Source organism: Daphnia pulex, chromosome 12 (assembly GCF_021134715.1).
Source record: "Daphnia pulex isolate KAP4 chromosome 12, ASM2113471v1".
Classification (NCBI taxonomy): Eukaryota; Metazoa; Arthropoda; class Branchiopoda; order Diplostraca; family Daphniidae; genus Daphnia; species Daphnia pulex.
Genome location: NC_060028.1, coordinates 7,795,704 through 7,814,838, shown reverse-complemented (window position 1 = coordinate 7,814,838; position 19,135 = coordinate 7,795,704). Strand labels below are relative to the sequence as shown.

Genomic DNA, 19,135 nt, shown 5'->3' with positions numbered 1-19,135 from the left:
CAGATCACTTCGGGGCGTATATTTCACCATTATAAGGATATTTTTTTCTTTTTTACCTTTCAAGATTTTCCCCTCTCTTTCTCTTCTTACCTTATACTACACCGGTTGAGATATATTTTTTACCTGTTCAATGGGTTTCGGCAACCATGGAATTTCCCGTTGACACGTTGTGGCGTATACTCATTGAATGCGCGTCTTTTTATTCTCGACGGATTTTCAAAGGTGATCATATTAAAAAGAGCTTCTCCTTTCTTTTATCTTATCCTTTGTGATGTTTTTAATGCTTCATCATTATTATGAGAGTAAGGAAAAATAAGACGGGATAGAAAAAGAGATGTTGTCGACAGCAGCAATTTGGATGAGAGAATAAGGAAGAAGTTTTAAAAGCTCTTCTTTGCCATTGGTTTTCAACTCAACCCCCCTAGCCAACGAGTTCGTGTATCCAAGGGCTATACGAACGTGAAAAACGTCAAAAGAATCCCGCACACACACACGCACACGGGTGGCGGTCTGGGGGCTCGGGGGTGGCCACAGAAAATTCCGGCAGCCTTCGGGGCTTCTTCTTCTTCTTTCTCCTTTTCTTTCTTCTTCTTCTTCTTCTTCTTCTACCAGTTTTATCGCCCTACATCGTCCCCCTTTTTCCCTTCGATTCTTATGTGTCTGTGTATAACTATTTCACCCATTTTGTCATGTTAACGATCGGCCATTGAGTTTATTAAGACTCGCCCAAACAGCCTCGAGAAAATATTTCAATTTGAATTCAAGGTATATCCCCCCAAAAAATAAATCCTTGTTTGAATTGGGCGCGCGATAGTTTCGATCCGCTTGTCTCCATACCTGTGCACTGTGCACAGGTATTTTAAAGTGCTGCCCAGTACCTGGAAGATATACTTTCTTTATATTTTCAGAAAAAGATAATCCTCCTGCATCATCTCGTGTTCCCAAATTTGGTGGGGGGGACCTCTGATGATTCGATGCGGTTCTATTATCCTCAAAGAAACGGTTCCACAGAAAAATATAAGAAGAGAATGGAACGCGTTAAGATGTTTCAAAGAAGAAGAGGGAGAAGAAGAAGAAGATAGCCTGGAGGGGAAGGTGCACATCAGAAGCACACAGGATGCTTTTTTATTATTGTATATAACTGGCCGCGTCTGTTATATATATATATTTCGTTCAAACGGGCCAGCGGAGAAAAAATGTTCGAGTCAGGAAATGCTGCATTTTAACCGATGGAAAAAAAGAAACGGGAGCATCGAAAAGTGATCACGATCGAATGACATTTTTTTTCACGCTTCACGGACTTTGGTGTCATGATGGTATAGGAATTATACATCGGCCCAGCTGTATAATAGCCAAAAGAAAGAAAGACAAAAAAATGTGGGAAAAAATTCGATGGATATAAGGTGTAGTAGTACAGTTATAGCCGGTCAGATCTTGATCCAGCGGCTATAAAATATGTGGACATGTTACCGTTGAAAGGCCTCCCAAGAAAAATATTGGAAGGAGCATATTTTACATGTTAAGAATCTATCCTGTTTGAACTTTATTATTATATTATTTTTGCGTGGTTTTAAAAAGTTTCATTTGATTCAGCCGGATTGGGCGGCCCGTCCTTGGCCGGTATATATATCGGTTAAACAAAGAGAACGTTTTTCTCTCACACCAATACACACACAACACAGTACACAGAGTGAATGTTTTTGAAAAAAATTCCAAATATATAAAAACCGGTTTGGTTTTTCTCCCACCAGCAGAAAAATTGTGTTCAAATCGCCCCGCAGCCGCGATACCAAAAATGTATACATTAAATAATATTGCATATATCTCATTCCCATTCGATTGCGTATCTAGTCACGGGCTCCGGGTGGGGTGTGAGCTCACCCATTCCTTATAAATATATTCCTTCCTTTTTTTTATTGTTTTTGATGAGCTCTTTTTTTTCTGATTACTATTTTTCTGTGTGCTGATGTGCGTCTGCTGTGCGTGTGCGTACTTTCTTGTTTTGATTCCCGCAACTATTTTAAAACTTCTTTTTTCTTTTCTCTGTAATTTGTTTTCTTCTTTTTCCGTGTGCTGTGCAGAAAGAAAATGGCAACACCAATCATATTGACCTACATATCTTCTTCAAGAAGAAAAAGAATCTTCAAAGATGTAATGCTATTCGAGTCACGACCGGCATGATGAAAAAGAAAATGGCCTCGGCTCTTTTCTCCATTTCCTTCTTAACTGTGATTCTTTTTCTTCTTTTCTTTCGTCTTTTCGTCTCCCCCCCGGACATGTTTCTTGGAACGAATTAAGCGAAAGAAAAAAAATAAATGGAGAAAAGAGGTGACGAAAAATTCATCACGGCAATAAGAAGCGACTTCTCTCTCTTTAGGCTCCGTGAATTTGATCACGGTCCAGTGAGCGTTCAACAAGGCCAGCACAGAGCTCGGCGAAAAAAAAACCGCACAGCAACCGACATTTTTTCCAAGTCTAATAATATAAAAACACTCATTTTTATTTTTTGGTAACCAAGTCGACCGTGATCAACGGACAAGAGTGCACTGTCTTTTCTAGTATATGTATACATACCAATCTCCGCTGGATTTTGAGTTGATGGGCGGAATATTAGTGCACGAGTGGGGGGAAATGTTGGCGCGTGACTGGTTGACGCAATCGCGTCAGAAAGGTAAAGATCCGTTTTGGCGTGGCTTTTATGTCTACACACACACACTTACACCAAGCAAAGGGGAAGAAAATAAAGCTAAGGCGAAACCCAAAGGCCGGGAAATGGGAAACTGACGTCATTTTCTCTCCTTTTATTTTATTATTATTTTTTTTTTTTTTCTGTATTGTGTTGATGCTATTTCTCCCAACGTTCGTTCGTTGCGTTTTGGTGGCGGTTGACCAAATACGGCGTTCCACTTGGTTGTCAGTATATTCAAATCACGCCCGGCTGAGTCATAATTCTTTTTATTTTCGTTCGCCTTTTTAAAAATGTAAAGAAAAGAATTACGTCCCAATGTTGTTGAACATTTTTCTTTCTATTTTTTCTTGAAAAAATAGAAACTATCATCCGGCACACAGCAGAGTTGAATGACATTTTACCATCTTCATTTAGATATTATACAAGCGTCTCTATATTCTTGTTTTCTTATAAATCGTCGGCGTTGTAATAAACAGCTCCTTGAATGTTGTATAAAAACGGACATACAATAGAACCGCAACAACTACAACAACAACAACAGCAACACGCGAGAAGTGAAAAAATAATAAAAAAAGGGGCCGGGCTGGTCACTGGTGGCAGCGCAGGTGTTTGGCTAGAAGCTTCACTAGTCCACGTAATATAGCAAAGGTGTGTCTTTTGATTGGCTTCGTTATCAAGTCACCCATAGCCGGAAGGGATGGCGGAAGTTTAGGGTCAGCCAAATGCAACCACAGCCGCGAAGAAGACGGTCGTTTTCTTTCGTTCAACAACACCGGGGGAGAGTTGTTGTTGTTACATGACCCGGTTTCTGTCAGTGTGGGTTTTCCATCTCACCTGCGGTGTTCTATTCCTTTTTCCCACCTGTCCCTCTCCAGCAACCGTCTAATGAATCCAGACAGGATAGAAGCGGACAACGATCGTCCTCGGCCCAGTGTGAATGGATACCTGTGTAGAGTGTATAGTTGTTGTTGTTGCGGCCGCAATTACAGACGCAGCAAGGCTGCCCGCTTGACTGACTGGCAAAGGCGTGAGCTTATCACCGTTCGTGATAGATTTCACCACACATGAAAAGTAAATCCGAAAATAAAGAAAGATGTGCCATCACACATCAATAATACATTTTCCCGTTTCGTTTCTTTATTTATTGTGTTTTTTTTTGTTGGGTGGTTGTCGGTTCGGCAGTTCAAATATTAACGTGCAACGGGACGACCAAATAGGAAGAGCCACCACTCCATCTTGAGTGCCTGTTGTTCCATTTTTGCTTCGTTCAACTTTTCACGGATGTTTAACCCCCCCCCCCTGTTGGCGAGACTGTCGCCTTTTTTGCACACATCCCACACAATGGGAGAAAAGACGAAGAAAACGGAATAAATAATAACATCCTGCGGGAACGATTTCCGCAGCACGTTCACTGCTGCATATACTTGCGCTGCTGCTGTGGTGGTTGACTTATAGGGCAAATACTACGTACATAGAAAACCAGCGGGCTAGAAATGTGAATCTGTGTACAATCCATCAGATTGGACGGACAGATGAAAGTTTGCTTTCATTCTCGCTGCTGTTATTCTTTCCATTTTTGTTATTTTTTCAGAATGGCAACGTTTATACAACAACCAATTTTACATACAAGACGGAGCTCATCTCACAATCACTCAATATGCATTCACACACCAAAACAAATGACGAATGAGGAAAAAGAGGGAGGGGGAAGGTTGCTTATTTTTTCTTCTTCAAATGGAATCCAAAATCTTCGACATTCATTTGATCAATTTCTTTAAAATATTATTGGAATATCCTCTCTCTACCCACTCATAATTAATTTTCTTATGAAAAACTTTTTCGTCTTTTGGTTAAATTTTTGTTTAAATCCCCGGGCCCCGCCACACTTTAGATTCGTTGATTTGAAAAATATCGACGATGAAAAATCGGGGGCAACATAGTGGAGACGGCAGCAGAATAAGTTAGCACTTTTTTTAAAAGGTACAAAATTCGAAAACCGAAATTTAATAAAAATGTCAACGAAATAAAATAGAGGAAAAAACAAAACCGAAACTGGGTTTGCAGCAAATGTAACAATGATTGAGAAATGAATTTTTTTCTTTTTGATAACTAGCTACTAGTTATTTTTAAAATTTTCAATATATATATGTATATAATTATCATATATAAATCTCTTTTTTTCCCATTATTTTAAATTTTAGCTAAAGATGAACTCGGAATTCTTTCGAACCTTTTTATAATTTGACTTGGAAAAATGAACGCCAAGTCACGACCGGAGGGCAGAAAAAAAAAACCTACTGGATGATTTTACAAAGTCACTTCGAGTCGGTATCCGCGGCGTACGATGCGCACGTGACCCGGCTGGACTTCCGTGGGTCCCGTGCAATGGAAAGAGAACTCGACCGCTTGATGGCCGACGCTCACCTCGAAGCTACAGAAAGATAATGCGCTTATTTAGAAAAATTATCCAATTAAAAAAAAAAAAGAAGAATATTATTACTCTGTGTGAACGTTGACTTCGGGGGCTTTGCCGGCCGCGTTTTGCACGACCAGAAACATTTTGGTGACGAGCTCAATGACGTGGCAAGTCTGCAGAACCAGGTCGCCTTTCCACTTGCTGCCAAAGGAAGGCGAGAGGGTCGACGATTCGGCCGACTGTTGGAAATGCAAGCAGCCCGTCTGAAGATTGGGTACACTCGGCGAAGTGCAATCAAACTAATCATCGCATAGGGGGAAAAGCCAAAAGCCAAAGAGAAACAATTGGAATATTGGATTGCAAACGAGCCTACTGGTATGTGCGAATTCTTCTGTCGAATAATTTACTATATTTGTTTACAATACGTTGCGTGGCACATTGACGGGTAGACACAGAAAATCAAAGCTAAAAATAAAAATAATAAAATGATGATTATACCGATTTGACGTGGAAGACGGCTATGTCGTCGAGGAATGGACTGAGCGAGATGCGGACGATATCCGCCGCCGGAACGCGGTATTTGATGTTGAGAGTTCGCTGGTCTAGGATCATCATGGAACTGGTCGACACGACAAACAAAACTGGAACCAGCTGAATGTATAAAAACAGAGAAATTAAAAATTGGATTGGAATTATTTTGAGCGGGAGATTTGAAAACGGACCCTGCCAGAAGATCGTGTGATTTTGCTGACGATATCGGCAAATACGATGTATTGATCGGCCGTTTCGTTGACCAATTTGCGCCATTGGCTATTCTGGCGCAGGCGGACATAGTCGCCCTGGAACGGATGAGCCACACTGCGCGCGTACGACTCTTTACGGTTTCTGAACAGTAAACTAGCCGTCACCTTTTCCCGCATCCGATTGCGACCGATTTGATCAAAACCCATTCGATATCGATGGCACTGTTCGTCGAATTAGTTTTAGTAATAAGGAAATAAATTTAGTGCATCACTTTAAGTGGGGGGGGGGAAACAAATTTAAACAGGACGAGAAGATTCGGGTACGTACTCTCCAAACGTGATAAAGTTTCTTGAGAATCTGATTGGTGTCGCGGAGGAAAAACGTCACGGTGGGCCACTCCCGGCACATGGGCGATGTCGAAGGCAGCCGGATGGCTAGCCGATTCAAATACCTTTTCCTCTGCCCAATTGGAAATTCGTTATAACAAAAGTTAAAAAAAATCTACAAAAGTGATGGATTGGGTTGTATTATACCTTCCACTGAATGTAGGATCTCTCGATAATCTGCACAGCTTCAACCATACGCCGCCTTTGGCGAAGTTCCAAATATTCCCGCCGCGCCTAAAGTGCAGATACATACGCCGACACACCGACGGAACCCACATAATGAAACGAGAGAAAGAAAAAGCGAAGGAATAATGAATCATCACCGTGATATAGCGTGTCGTATTCCTCATCAACCGGACAAGCGCAAAGAAAGAAGCTCGTAATAATAAAAAGTTGGAAAAAGGAAGAAAACACACAGAGAAGATAGAAATAAGTAAAAAAAGGGCACCCGCTATGATAAATTAACGACGTCATAATCGTATGCAGTTTATCAAAAAAGTGTAAAAGGATCTAGAGAGAGAAAAAACAAAAGAAAAGAGGAACCCACCACACTGGAGAGTCTCCACCTCATTCGCCGTAATGGAGCATTAGCCTGGGCGGAATCCAGACCCCAATCATCCAACAAGGAGGATGCAACCAACCAACCAAACAACGTGCAGCAGAGAGACAGAGACCGGACCCGAGACACGAAAAAAAAAGTAAAAATAAATCAAAAAATAAAAATAAAAACGTATAAGAAAAACAAATAAATGAAAATCTCATATAAGAGATAACAAATCAAAAAAATGTTTCATGCACATTCAATATAGTAACTAGAGCGTTATTCCTAAATAAAAACATGCATATTCTTTGTTTGTATCCCAGAGTTTAAAAAAATGTTCAAGTCAATTCATTCAGCCACGATTCCGTTACGATTTACAAGTAAACATGAAAACAACAACGTCGTCGTCGTCGTGCATCAAACCAACCAAGACATTTCAATCCGGTCTCCATTCGACTTCCCCATTCGACATTTTATTTTTTAAAAGAAAATACCTTGGTAAAAAAAACAAACGGAACCTAGAGTAACACTTGTTTCCGCTACTTCAAAATGGATATAATAATTTAAAATAAAAAAATAACCACTATATACTATATGAGACTTCCGGTCATGTAAATTCAAAACTGGTTATCTAGGCCACCACCCCCCACTCACCCTTCGTTCCGAAACAACAAACTAACATGTATACGATACCCCAAATTACATACTGCGTTCCTCCGCGCTCAAATGAACACACAAACGAACGAACGATATGAGAAATTGTAAATGAATTTAAACCTTGTAACGACGCCAAGCAGTGGCGATTTTAATTTGCGCTTGTCGCCGTTTGAGGAAAAGCCAACGAGTCGCCCAGGCACGGAATGTCTTCTGAATAAGGGTGGCCAGGTCATCCAACCGGATCCTCCGAAAGTCTTCCAATTGCATCAGCTGTGTGTGTGAGAGAGGCGGACGCAACCCGTTTTATTTAATATTATTATTTTTTGTTGGTTGTTGTTGAAAAAAGATAAAAAGGAAATGTAATAATGAAGGAAAACCTCAAGAAGAAAATTGACAATTTTTTCGTTTGTTTTGATGATAGCAATTTTTGTTGTTTTTTATGTTACCGTGGAATCGTTTTTGATAAACAACATTCGCCGTCCGAACGCGTATTCGGTGGCTGAAATGGGAAGATCGCGGAGAAGTCGAGCGACGCCCTCGATGGCGACGCCACCCCAATGTGGCCAGGTGACGGTTGACAACATCTTGTAGCGCTGGAGGAACCAGGCGTAGGGCTGACGGAAGGCGTAGCCGTTCCTCTTCACTTGGGCCGATTCCAGCAAACTATCCAAAAGGAAACAACCGCAGTCAATATGGGCGGCGGGAGGGATCGATGGAACAATATAACCAAAAAGTGCAGCCCCATTGTCCATCTCTTTTTTTTTTACTCTTTACCCGAGATAGCGAAGTTGGTTCTGGATCGTTTGCACGTCGAAATGATGAGGCTGTTTGAAGGCGTTCGGCTTGATACAACGGACAAAATGCGGGTTCTTGGACCGGAGGCTTCTCATCAGGGCTATTATGGCGACTTTAAACTGAGTGCCCGAGGTGGCCGGACGCCGTAGCGTCGTTCGGCGCGGGTTGCCCTCGGGGAACAGCTCCTTGACGATCGGGTGTGAGCACTGGTACATGGATTGAGAAAGGCCGCGAACGAGCAAATCGCTGTTCTTCTCCAGGAAGCCGTTGACGCTATACGTCACCCATCCAGCGTAGTGTTTCAATCTTCAACCACCCACCCAAGAAGAAAAGAGAAAATTAATTTTGAAATAATAAATGGCTTGTGATAACATCAATTGAGTTACACAAACTCACCTAAAGGCATTCACGGTCGTCGAATCGCTGCTCTTGGACGGCAGTCCCCAAGCTACTTCGACTTGGATATTGTCCTGGAATACCTGGCCGACTTTGTTCAGGAAAGTCTCTTCCGAACCGTTACACGGCCGCTGACACTCCTCATCCATTATGGCCAGCAAACCCAGGTTATGCTGAATAATAATGAGCCAATCAAACGATTTGAATAAATCCGGTTTCATATTATTAGATTTAGGGTTAGTATAAAACCTTTTCTATCAAATCGCAGACCGCCAAATTGTCTGGGAATAAAATGGGACTCCATTCCAGGCCTTCCTGCATGTAAACTTCTTGTTCTTCTTTGACGATGATTTCCGTCACGAAGTGCTGCAACTTTTCGTTGCAATAATTGATGATGAGCTGCTCGAACCCGTTGGTGGGCAGATTTTCAAAGCCGTAAATGTCCAATATGCTCAGGATCCTCCGTTTGCCGTGCTGCTTGACCTGCATAGATTAATTGACGGTTATTTTATATCTAATTATTAAATCACGATTCAATTTTTTACGAACCTTGATTCTCTCGTTAATGCTGTTAATGATCCAAGTGAAAAGGCGATAATAAAGGGCTTTGCACAGCGCATCGCGTCCAGTCGTGGCCTCGGCCGCGCTCAAGTCAGTCATGACAAAGTCGTCCTTGGCGTCCTGGTAAACTCTAGAACCCAAAGTAACTTGCATTCCGACTTCTGATCCGTGACAGCCATCCATCATTTGGTACATATCTACGAAATTTAAAAAAACAAAACAAAAATGTTTTGATCGATGGATTGATTGAATAAAAACATTTGATTGCACTCGAACCTCTGCCGACCATGGAAGCCCCGACCATGGATGCCGAAGTGGAAAGAAGGCTGGTGCGCTGTTGCTGTAGGAGCATTTGCTGGTGTTGCTGGTGACTGTTTCCGAGAAATGTGCGCGAATTGGTCGATGGCAGAGTGGAGTCTCTCGAGAAGCAATTGGCGCCGCCACTGCCGTGAGGATCCATTCCCGAACAACCGACCGAATAAGTCCGATAGAGCAAGGCACTTCGGAGCTCTTCCACCGAAATCATCAGCAGCGTCGCAACCTCTTCCAGTTCTACAGGCCCAAATGATTTTTATAGTTAACAAGTTTCTAAATATTTTTCTGTCAATAATCTAGCTGACCGTATTCGTTGTTGATACTGCATCCTTCAGTTCCGTCAATGTTGCTAACCGGAGAGAAAATCAAGTTTCCTAGTTTTAGAACGGCAGCCACGATCCGGAATATGTTGACAATATCCTCGGCCGAAAATCCCACCGTTTCCAAGGCTTTCTGTTAAAACAAACGGCCATTTTTTTGTTTAAATTCGAATCTCGATTCGATTTGATACGAAATGACAGGCCCATTGAATATTGATGGAATTACCTTGGTGTTTAAGAATTCGTCCTTGTCACTTTGATGCCAAACGGATGGATTTGAATGATTGTTCCGCAAGTAGAGATAATTTTCCGTGTTTCTTTGTAGTTTCAGGGATTCTGTTTAGATTGTTAAAGAATTAAAATTATAGTCAATAGAAAAATCAAAACAAAATGGTTGAACTTTTATACTTAGAAGTTGAACATCGGCACCGGCTAGCAACTGGAAAAAGATGTGAAAATTCCTTTCACCGGGGTGCTGAGATGTTACACGGGACTAATACGGAAATAAATGAGTAATGCTGATACTATTAATTCAATATCTCGGAATTTTACCTTTTCTAATAAATCTGTTAAAAAAGAAGAGAAATTTCCCATTAAAAAAAGAATGTCCACACTAATGGTCTTAAGTGAAACTTACAATGAGTGATGAGTCCTCCAACCGGTTCTCCTCGGTAATCAAACTCCAGTTCAATATATTTCCCCTACAACAAGAGAATTAATGGGATGTTTTTTTAAATAATAGTTGATAACGCGATAAAAGAAAAATGGGGGAAAAAGAAAAAATAGAGTTACAAAACGGGACGAGTTGTCATTGTGAATGGATTTGGCGTTGCCGAACGCTTCTAGAACGGGATTGCAGAGTAAAAGTTGCTGGCGGACGGTTTCCAGTTCTTTCGACTTTCCGGTGGCGAATCCTAAATACTGTAAGATGAGCTTGGACGCTTCTGTCTTTCCCGATCCACTCTCGCCAGTAATGACGATGACTTGGTCGCTGTAGAAATCTCGTAACGACCTCCAAGCGTGATCAGCAAGGGCATACCTGTGATATTTCAAAAAGTTTGTTTTTTCTTAATTTGATTTACTTTGATTTTTCCAACTAGGCCAAAATAGAGATTTTCAAAATGTTTTATTCACGACCACTAGGTGGCAGAAGAGATTAGAAGTGTCCATTCTAATCTTATTTTAAAGGGGGGGAAAAGGAATATGTAATGAAATAAAACAAATGTCTTTTCTTAAGATTCACTTATTAAAAAAATCTATCGCACTAGGAATTTGCATAATTATGCAGTACTTACACATGTGGTGGTAATTGAGAAATGGCGACAGTGCGTAATTTGTAGTCGGCGATCGCCTGTTCCGTGTACTGTGCCAGGGGTTTGTAAGGGTTTATGGATAGCAAAATATTGCCGATGTAGGTCTTCCGATCGATAGGTTCACCAATACCAGAGCACCAGAGAAAAGCCCCCCAAAAATGTTGAAACAGAGAAAAACGAAAGAAGGAACAGCCAAAAGGAAAAACAGAGAAAATATAAGAGATTAGTTCATTAGTCGACTGCTGCTGGATTCCTCCTAATCGACCAGCTATTTCTATTTCTAACAACTTACATAGATGTGATCCCGTTTGAATCTGGAGAGCAAATTGGCCAATAGTGAGTCTTCATTCAGCGGGTCCAATGAGATACAATCCGGTAAGTCCGCCTGTAAAACGAATCATTTGAGAACGTTTGAATAGAAATATTCCACACACACACACACACAATATGCCGATGAGAGCGCTGTTGTTCATACCGCAGGATCGACGAACGGAGCGTGTGAAGCATCAGCGGTTCTCGTTCTACTGCCACTGCGTGAAACTTTGTTTCTCGCAAACATCGTTTGAATGGTCGGCAATAAAGCGGCGATCTGCTGCTGAGACTCGGGAGTCGTTGGCTGCTTGACGGAGGAGTGGGCCGCCGCTGCAGCGTTAGCCGCCACAACTTCGACAATTTCCGGCAAACTGACGAGGACGTTGGACGATGGGAATCCTGATGCTGGGTTTGGGTGACGGATGCCAGGACTTAGGAGTGGTCGGTGGCCGCTTCGAGCAGCAGCGGGAGCGGGAGCAGAAGCGGTAGCTCCCCCGGCTCGACCGACGTTTCGGCATTCAGAATCCGCGCAGCTGCTGCTGACATCCGAAGAGGAGGCGGAATCCACTTTTGAAGCGTTCAAAGGTATTGCCGCTGGCCGCCACGGGAAGGTGTCACCGCCGTCCGATGGTACCCCTTCCGGTCAGATTTGTTCGCCTTCCCCCGTCCGTCCCGTCCGTCCGTCCCGTCCGTCCGTCCGTCCGTCCGCTGTTGGACTCTACTCGGTCGGTGCTTTCACTCAACTGGCCGTTCCGGGACTTTCTTGGTACGTTTCACGTTGCCACTGGGCGCTGGCGCACACCAAAAATCCCCTCCTTTTCGGACAGTCCGGCACCTCCGTCACTACCTACGTCATCACGAGTAAAAAAAAAAAAGGTATGTATACGCTAACAAATATATATCAAATAAGTCGGCTCAGGGATTAACTTTTCCCTGTCCAGGTAAAGTATATTACACGTAGACCCGTGCAGGGACTCGATGCCCGTTCTCTGGCGTCATCCAATAACCCTATAAGACGCCAGGTATTGATGTGTGTGTGTGTATGCACAGTACACCCCGGCCAGGTACGACAACAAAAGTCTACCGGCCTTTCTTTTTTTCCCACCGCCTTTTAGGAATTTGCGTCCAGTTATAGTTATCAAAAATTCCTGCACGATAGACCGGCGTCTACCTTTGAAACATTTTGAACAACAAAGCGCAGACGCAGCGCACTAAAACCAAACTTGAGCATAACGAATGATACTTCAACACGCACCACTCGAAATTCAACAAGGCACACACATATCAGTCATTAATAAAAGTAGAAAGTGGATGGCAGAAAAACGAGGCTTTAAAAGATGGAGTGCCACTATAAACTACTACAGATGACTTGAAATGTCAAAGTTGCCTGGCTCATGTGCACACACCTTACGATGAGAGGGGGAAAAAAGGAATATAGTAGTACTACTAAGGAAATCGAGTCTTTTTAAAAGGATTCTCACTGCTCTGTCTGTGTGCTGTCAGGCTGGCTAGTCGTCGGACTACCGTGTTCAATGTGGGCCCATCCAGGCGTCGGGAGAAGCAGCAAGAAAGTGGAGGAAAGAAGAAAATAAAGAGTCTAAAAGACTCATTTTCGGATCGATAAATTGCCCGAAAATTTCACGCTCGGCGTGATCGTCAACCAAGGCCATCCGCATTGCAAATCAACCGATGTTGATGTATTTATATATTTTTTTTTGTGTGCAGGAGATCGTCAATGTGCTCTTGTTCTAAATCAAACAAGTCCATTGGCATATTTATAGAAACATAGTCAGGCTCAAAGTTTCCAAAGTATTAAAACCTACGGGCTTTTCTCTGCATTTCTCGATCGAGTAGCAAAATAATTCCGTCCACTGAGACTCCAAATACTTACTGGTTCTATACAGATGAAAATCTTTTATGGATTTTTTGGGAAAATTACATTCTTAGAAGGGGAGCGAGCTCAACCCCAAAAATATGGAAATATAAGATGGACCTTTCCCCATTTTGAAGGCGACACCCAATGTCTTGTGAAGCCTAAAAAGAAATCAATCAATCGATTTTAAAACTTGAAGAATGTGAACACGTTTTTGCATCGGTACACACTTCAATTTGGTTTAGAATCGGAAGACGAGGAGTGTAGCTCAAGTAAAAAAAAATAAAAATATCTAAAAAGAATGGAGAAAATCTGTCCTAATTGATTGATCCTCGAGGTGGATCGAGTGTACGTAGCGCGACGGGTGACAAACTAACAGAGTAGGAGCACACACAGCGGGAGGGCTGAAAAAGGAACGTCAACTCTAATCCAATTGTAATTGGTATTGATCCGTTCCATCTATTTTGACCGTACGTAGATTAAGAGTAAAAAAAAGGATAGCCCATCACTGAATATAACCCAAGAAAAAATAAAATAAATATAACTGCGTTCACATCAAAAACCGTTCTTGATATGGAGCGATTATTGCTTTCTAGACTATATATATGTATCGATCCAGGCCCGTCAAGTCATCTTGGGAGAATCTACTTACTACTGGTGGTGGTGGACTTTTTGGGCGAACGAATAGTGCTTCAGCATCAGTAATGCAGTTGAGGGCAAGCAGCAGCACTAGCAGCAGACGGGATGTTATTCCATGTATGCGAGAGAGCGCTTACCGACTGGGCTGGCTGGCGAGGTTTGGGTGTGTCGGGGGAGATGTGTGTGTGAGCGCCCTGTTCGGCAGAAGGGTGTATGACTATCGATTTGTGAAGACCCAAGCGACTTTTGCTTGCCATCAAGAGTTCCTCTAGCTGCTGCCCGACTATCTGCTGTGTACTGGTAGTAGCTCCATCGCTTTTTCGACTCACTCGTCTGCTGGAGCGACCTTAAGTCTTCTTCAGTACCCTTTCAATGTTGCATTCCATTATCCAATATATGGGAATTGAGAAGACAGCACCACCCTCTCTTTCGCCACCTCACCACCTCTCCGTGAAATACCCCATGCACTCGTCTTATTTCCTTCCGCTCCCTCCAAAAGACAATTGAATTACACAATCAGAAATCCCGTACATGACTGGCGACATAATTGTCGTCCCGCGTGAAACTTACCTGATTGACAAGATGCAGCAATCCATTCCAGTCGGAATCCCACCGCGATTACCACCACGCCACAGTTGCTTCAATGTCCAGCAGCAATCAAAGCCAATGCTGAGTGATGGATCGAGATTCCTACACACAGCATCTCGTGTTATATTACTTTGTGTTTTTTGTGTTACAGATATCTGTGTGTGTGTCGCGTGCACTATGTAAAACTGAGATTGGATCGCCAAAAAATTTGTCTCCTGCACGCAGCAGCAACACTTTCTTCTAACACACTTGCTTGGAATGTACTGCTATTGCTTCTGTTACTGTTGGATGGCTAAATAGCTACTGCTGCTCGAACTGATCGGCTTTTGGACCGATGATCTATGTACACACACACACACTGAAACACTCGCACACGCGACGAGAACCTGTGTTTCGTCTACGTCGAGATCACGTATTTTTTCCTTTAGACGGAAAACCCAAAGTGAGCAGCCCAGGACGCATGCTCTTTTATCACGACCGACCCGGCGCAGGCGCTCACAAAAACTGAAATGCGCCTCATGGCATTAAGCACTTAATAACATGTGGAAAGGTGCATTCACAACTAAAAGGAACGCATCAAATCTTGGCGAAACCAACGCCACCGCTACTTGAGAAATTAGCATATTAGAGGGGGGGTTTGAAATTAACCCCACATGGCACATGGTAAATCCGGGTAAATCTATTCCCTAGCTGTGGGGGGGGGGGGTGAAGCTTCAACCCCCCTTAAGTTTGAATAAATATTCCTCCCGTCAAGTCTCGTGGCGAAAGCACTTTAACGTGTTGCCATATGCCAATCGATGCCAATATGACTGATGCAGTACAAATAAACGAACTTCTCAATAATAAACTAGCGAATGTATATGCTTAACTGCAAAGTAAAGTTAAAGGAATACCGATTACGCTGCAGCTATTTAAACAAATGTATTGACATTTCCTTATTAACTGAACAGTTCATTCAAATCAAACGGTGTCAGTTACTTTTGCATGAATCGATGATTCAGTTATAAATCAATCAAAAGTAAGAGGTTATCTAAGGAGAATCAGACTGGATTTTCAGCATCGGAGCTCGGTGTGAGGGGATATCTGACTTTACAATAGAGAACAGGATGAGAAGAGCCGATCAAAAGACAATCGTTGCCTAAAGATTTTTCTTGAAAAGTTTACGGAGTTCTACTCATTTAAGTCAAGAAATTTTCCGGAGAAAATCAAACAGGTTAATTCAAGAATGATAGAAAAATGACAGAAAAAAAAAACAAATAAAATATATGGCTCCTATTTATCAAAATAATAAATACATCAGTTAACTGAACATCATTTGAGACGGTTTCTTTTCACTGAAAAAGTTCCTAAGGATCACAACCTGGCCAATTCCTATAACAATTATGGCGATAGTTTCTCCCACTGCCCACAGGAAAACTCTTTCATTCAGATCCTCTGCCCTCTTCCGTCCCTGAGACTCCCTCAACCGATGATGTGTTTGGTAATCAACAACTTTGTTCAAGTTCTCATGGAGAGAATGAGATGAAGATTCCATCTAGACAAAACACAAGTTAAAACAATTTTGATGCTGTAGTTATCACCTGAATGTATACCTGAGTCATAGCAGTCAAATGTTCACCAAGGCCTGGTAAAGGATCTTCTGTTCCAACTTGCCAGTCAACATAGACCAATTTGTGCGAAAATGTAGAAAACTCATTTGAGAAGCAAGCTGCATAGACACCTCTAACATCAGCTTTCTTTGAAAAGGAATCATACTGTTTCTTCACTTCTCTGTATAATACTTCTTTGTTGGGAGCGATCAGTTCGAAATCAATGTCATAATGACCACCAGTCACAACCTATACAGAAAATGATATGTTACACGTAAAAGCAATAACTTAATAAACAAATTACCTGAAACTCGACTGTAAAATCGGTACCTGATTCGATTTCTTCATAGAAACATTCTCGTGCATTATCAGGTAATTCAAAAGTTAGTTCTACGGTTAATGAGACAGATATACATAACAAGAAAAAGAAAAGTGATATCACACTTTGGTAACTGTTCATTTTAAATTGCCGACAGTATTTTAGATTTGGCTTTTTGCAAATCAAAATTGTAGAAAAACACTTGGCGGCTTCTGATACACGTCAGCTTATTCGTGTTTGACAAGTAGAAAAATGCGTTTACACTGCCATCTAGTTAGCGCTATGGATAAGAAGAAAAACTTTGGATCCAGCGCGAACCAGCGAACCGAGGGGAAATTTGTGGCGATGTGGTAGATAAAAATAAATAAAAAGTGGATTTCTTTAGGCTATTCATAAAAGGAAAGTAATATCTCATGAATGTTTTTATCGGAAATTCTTTCATTGAACTTGCCTGCTTCCATGAATTATGCTGCTACGAAAAGGCTGTAAATTGCGCCAACTAATGAATGACACGACAGTATAACTAAAATATTAAAATTATTTTAAGCAAACGTGACCTTAAAATCATTACGCAATGTGGCGAGGTAGCTCTACGTATGATGGGCTATAATGTCGTCATAATGAAATAAGAATATTCACAGGAGTACATGCATGAATAGTTTTCGATCCAAGGTCTTTTGCGCTAGATCCAACTTCTGTAGCATCGTAAAGATTCTCTCTATTCGTACATGTATGTATATACACGCTAATTGCTTAATGTTCGATTGTTGTTGATTGGCTTGCGGAAGAAGACGACTCGGGATTTTTGTTTTAAATTTATTTTCAGTTTGTTTGGAGAGTTTGAGTCCCATGTAATCAGGGGTGGTACGCTAAACCGTTAGTCCGTTATCGTCTTTTTCTATAACCGATTAGATTCGTAAAAGCTGATGGCAAAATCCAACGGAAGAAAATGTTATCCTATATTTTATAACATACAAATGGGCTAAATCAACGACGCGAATCACTCCAAGTTAATTCAAAAGACTTCCTATAATGATAGTTGTAAGCTCAGTTAGTAATAACAAATGGTACGATAACACAATATGTCGTCAATTGCACCTCCCACCCCACGCAGTGTGTGAATTTTGCGACCCCATTCCTTTTCGACCTCCATTCCTATTTGAATCGAGGAAGGTATTTTTTGGGAATGCGTGTCGTCGTCATATGGCTAGCCTGTTCATCAGACTCTATAGACAAACCATTATGGTATCTATTTACTATGCAATTGTGCATCTAAAGAAGAATGTGAATTGTAGTACACAGATGTTCACTTATTATATTGTTGCAGTGGATAAAAATATGCGGAGCTACAGTACACCTTGCGCATTCATGCTAATAACAGAATAAAATACGGTATTGTACCTATATTTATAGTCCATTTAGCGATGTTTAAAAATTCTTTTATTAGAAAGGGCAGTAGATACGACATCATCATACAAAGAAAAAATTTTAGGGAATCAGAAAACTATAACAAAGCATATTCAAAGTTTAAATTGTATCAAAGCATATACTATAGACTACATTAAACAAATTTCCATTTCACAATAAACTTTACAAGCATTACAGTTGAGCACAAATACTGAGCTTTCTCGAATGTGAGACTTTCTTATCAGCTTGAGGGAATTGTAGTCAGTCTGTCATTTTCGACGCGATTTCTGAGCTGTGTATAATTTGATTTGCTTTTCGCCGGAATTGTTTAGAGAGGGTCTGGGAATTTCCACTACTAGCCTTGATTTCCTAAAATGCAGGAAGATTGGAAGAATAAAAGAAAACGGCATTAAACTTTAAAAAGGAGATGGTCGGACAGAAAAAAAGTTGCACGGTGTATCCTTTCAGGAATGGATGAAACGGGGACGTCAGCTGCTGCAATAGAAGGGCCTATAGCTACAAGGAAGAACAAAAATGATACAAACATTTTTTTTTGCGCTTCATAGAAGTCTTTTTGCAAGAAGTAGATCTGACCTACATATTCCAACTGTATATTGCTCACTCATTTTTATTTGAAAAAATGTAATTTTACTTGCAATTCGTTCTGCAGCCTCGTAAACAACACAAATTGACCGATTGCTGTTCGTGACTGCACGCTTTCACCCGAAATCTTTTCTTTTCCTGAAATCGACTTTAGCGTTCACTCTTGCGTCACTCACTCAGCATTCGTGGCATATAGCATCGCTATTATCTCAATTAAATCTTCCAAAAGTAGAAGACGAATTTTGTTCTATACCACAATCTGTTAAATGCGATGGTAATAAATCCATAAAGGATCTCATTGCTAAAGAAAAAGGAATAAAAATCTAAGTTGTCCACGTTCTCTTTGAATGCTTCTGGTAGGGATCACTGGATTGCTTCCGCCTGTCGCTGACCCTTTTCACTTCCGTGAAAGACAGGAACGTTTTGATCCTCAACGGCTAGACGTCGTGCTATAAACTTTTGGCTGGATGCTGGGTGTGGCTGGCTATAATGAAGTGCTGGAATGGTTTTAGTCCATAAGGGATATTTTGACAAGTTTTTTTTGGGGTAGACAACACGGGACGGCGCAGCGATAAAATGGATCTGACACTTCTGCAACTTTCTTGGATGTTGTTGAAGCTTGAAATATTTGGCGTTAAATCAAAAGTCGAATTCTGAAGGAAAAATATGTCA

The 19,135-nt window shown here is 41.4% G+C and overlaps 2 protein-coding genes across 5 annotated transcripts; both read right to left on the bottom strand.

Annotated features, from left to right (window-relative positions):
- Positions 1–4,268: 4,268 nt before the first annotated feature.
- LOC124208660 (unconventional myosin-Ia-like) lies at positions 4,269–15,056 on the bottom strand. Of its 4 annotated transcripts, none has more exons than XM_046606505.1 (24): positions 14,528–15,056; positions 11,609–12,292; positions 11,426–11,518; positions 11,116–11,237; positions 10,613–10,859; positions 10,458–10,521; positions 10,373–10,386; positions 10,229–10,313; positions 10,047–10,156; positions 9,806–9,953; positions 9,462–9,737; positions 9,174–9,382; positions 8,874–9,107; positions 8,625–8,797; positions 8,208–8,534; positions 7,880–8,096; positions 7,554–7,703; positions 6,783–6,827; positions 6,383–6,469; positions 6,177–6,308; positions 5,828–6,070; positions 5,604–5,756; positions 5,190–5,404; positions 4,269–5,120 (listed from the first exon to the last, which is right to left on the bottom strand). In XM_046606505.1, the coding sequence occupies exons 2-24, from the start codon at positions 11,690–11,692 to the stop codon at positions 4,997–4,999; spliced, it is 3,552 nt and encodes a 1,183-aa protein (XP_046462461.1). In that variant the 5' UTR covers positions 11,693–12,292; positions 14,528–15,056; the 3' UTR covers positions 4,269–4,996. The 4 variants fall into 4 exon arrangements, with proteins under 4 accessions (XP_046462461.1, XP_046462464.1, XP_046462462.1 ...); XM_046606508.1 differs by having other exon boundaries at positions 5,190–5,344; XM_046606506.1 differs by lacking the exon at positions 14,528–15,056 and adding an exon at positions 13,971–14,367.
- Positions 15,057–15,451: 395 nt separating this feature from the next.
- On the bottom strand, positions 15,452–16,716 carry LOC124208781 (transmembrane emp24 domain-containing protein 3-like). The gene is made up of 3 exons (XM_046606654.1): positions 16,439–16,716; positions 16,138–16,383; positions 15,452–16,079 (listed from the first exon to the last, which is right to left on the bottom strand). Exons 1-3 carry the CDS (start codon positions 16,592–16,594, stop codon positions 15,846–15,848), a joined length of 636 nt encoding a protein of 211 aa, XP_046462610.1. The 5' UTR covers positions 16,595–16,716; the 3' UTR covers positions 15,452–15,845.
- Between the last annotated feature and the right edge of the window lie 2,419 nt (positions 16,717–19,135).

Excerpts from the sequence above, each read along its gene's own strand:
- LOC124208660 (XM_046606505.1), bottom strand. The coding sequence starts at position 11,692 with ATGTTTGCGAGAAACAAAGTTTCACGCAGTGGCAGTAGAACGAGAACC. Across the intron at positions 11,519-11,608 it reads CTCCGTTCGTCGATCCTGCG|GCGGACTTACCGGATTGTAT; the intron begins GTATGAACAACA and ends TTCGTTTTACAG. Across the intron at positions 6,470-6,782 it reads GGTGGAGACTCTCCAGTGTG|GCGCGGCGGGAATATTTGGA; the intron begins GTGGGTTCCTCT and ends TCTGCACTTTAG.
- LOC124208781 (XM_046606654.1), bottom strand. The coding sequence starts at position 16,594 with ATGAACAGTTACCAAAGTGTGATATCACTTTTCTTTTTCTTGTTATGT. Across the intron at positions 16,384-16,438 it reads ATTTTACAGTCGAGTTTCAG|GTTGTGACTGGTGGTCATTA; the intron begins GTAATTTGTTTA and ends TTTTCTGTATAG. Across the intron at positions 16,080-16,137 it reads ATTTGACTGCTATGACTCAG|ATGGAATCTTCATCTCATTC; the intron begins GTATACATTCAG and ends TGTTTTGTCTAG.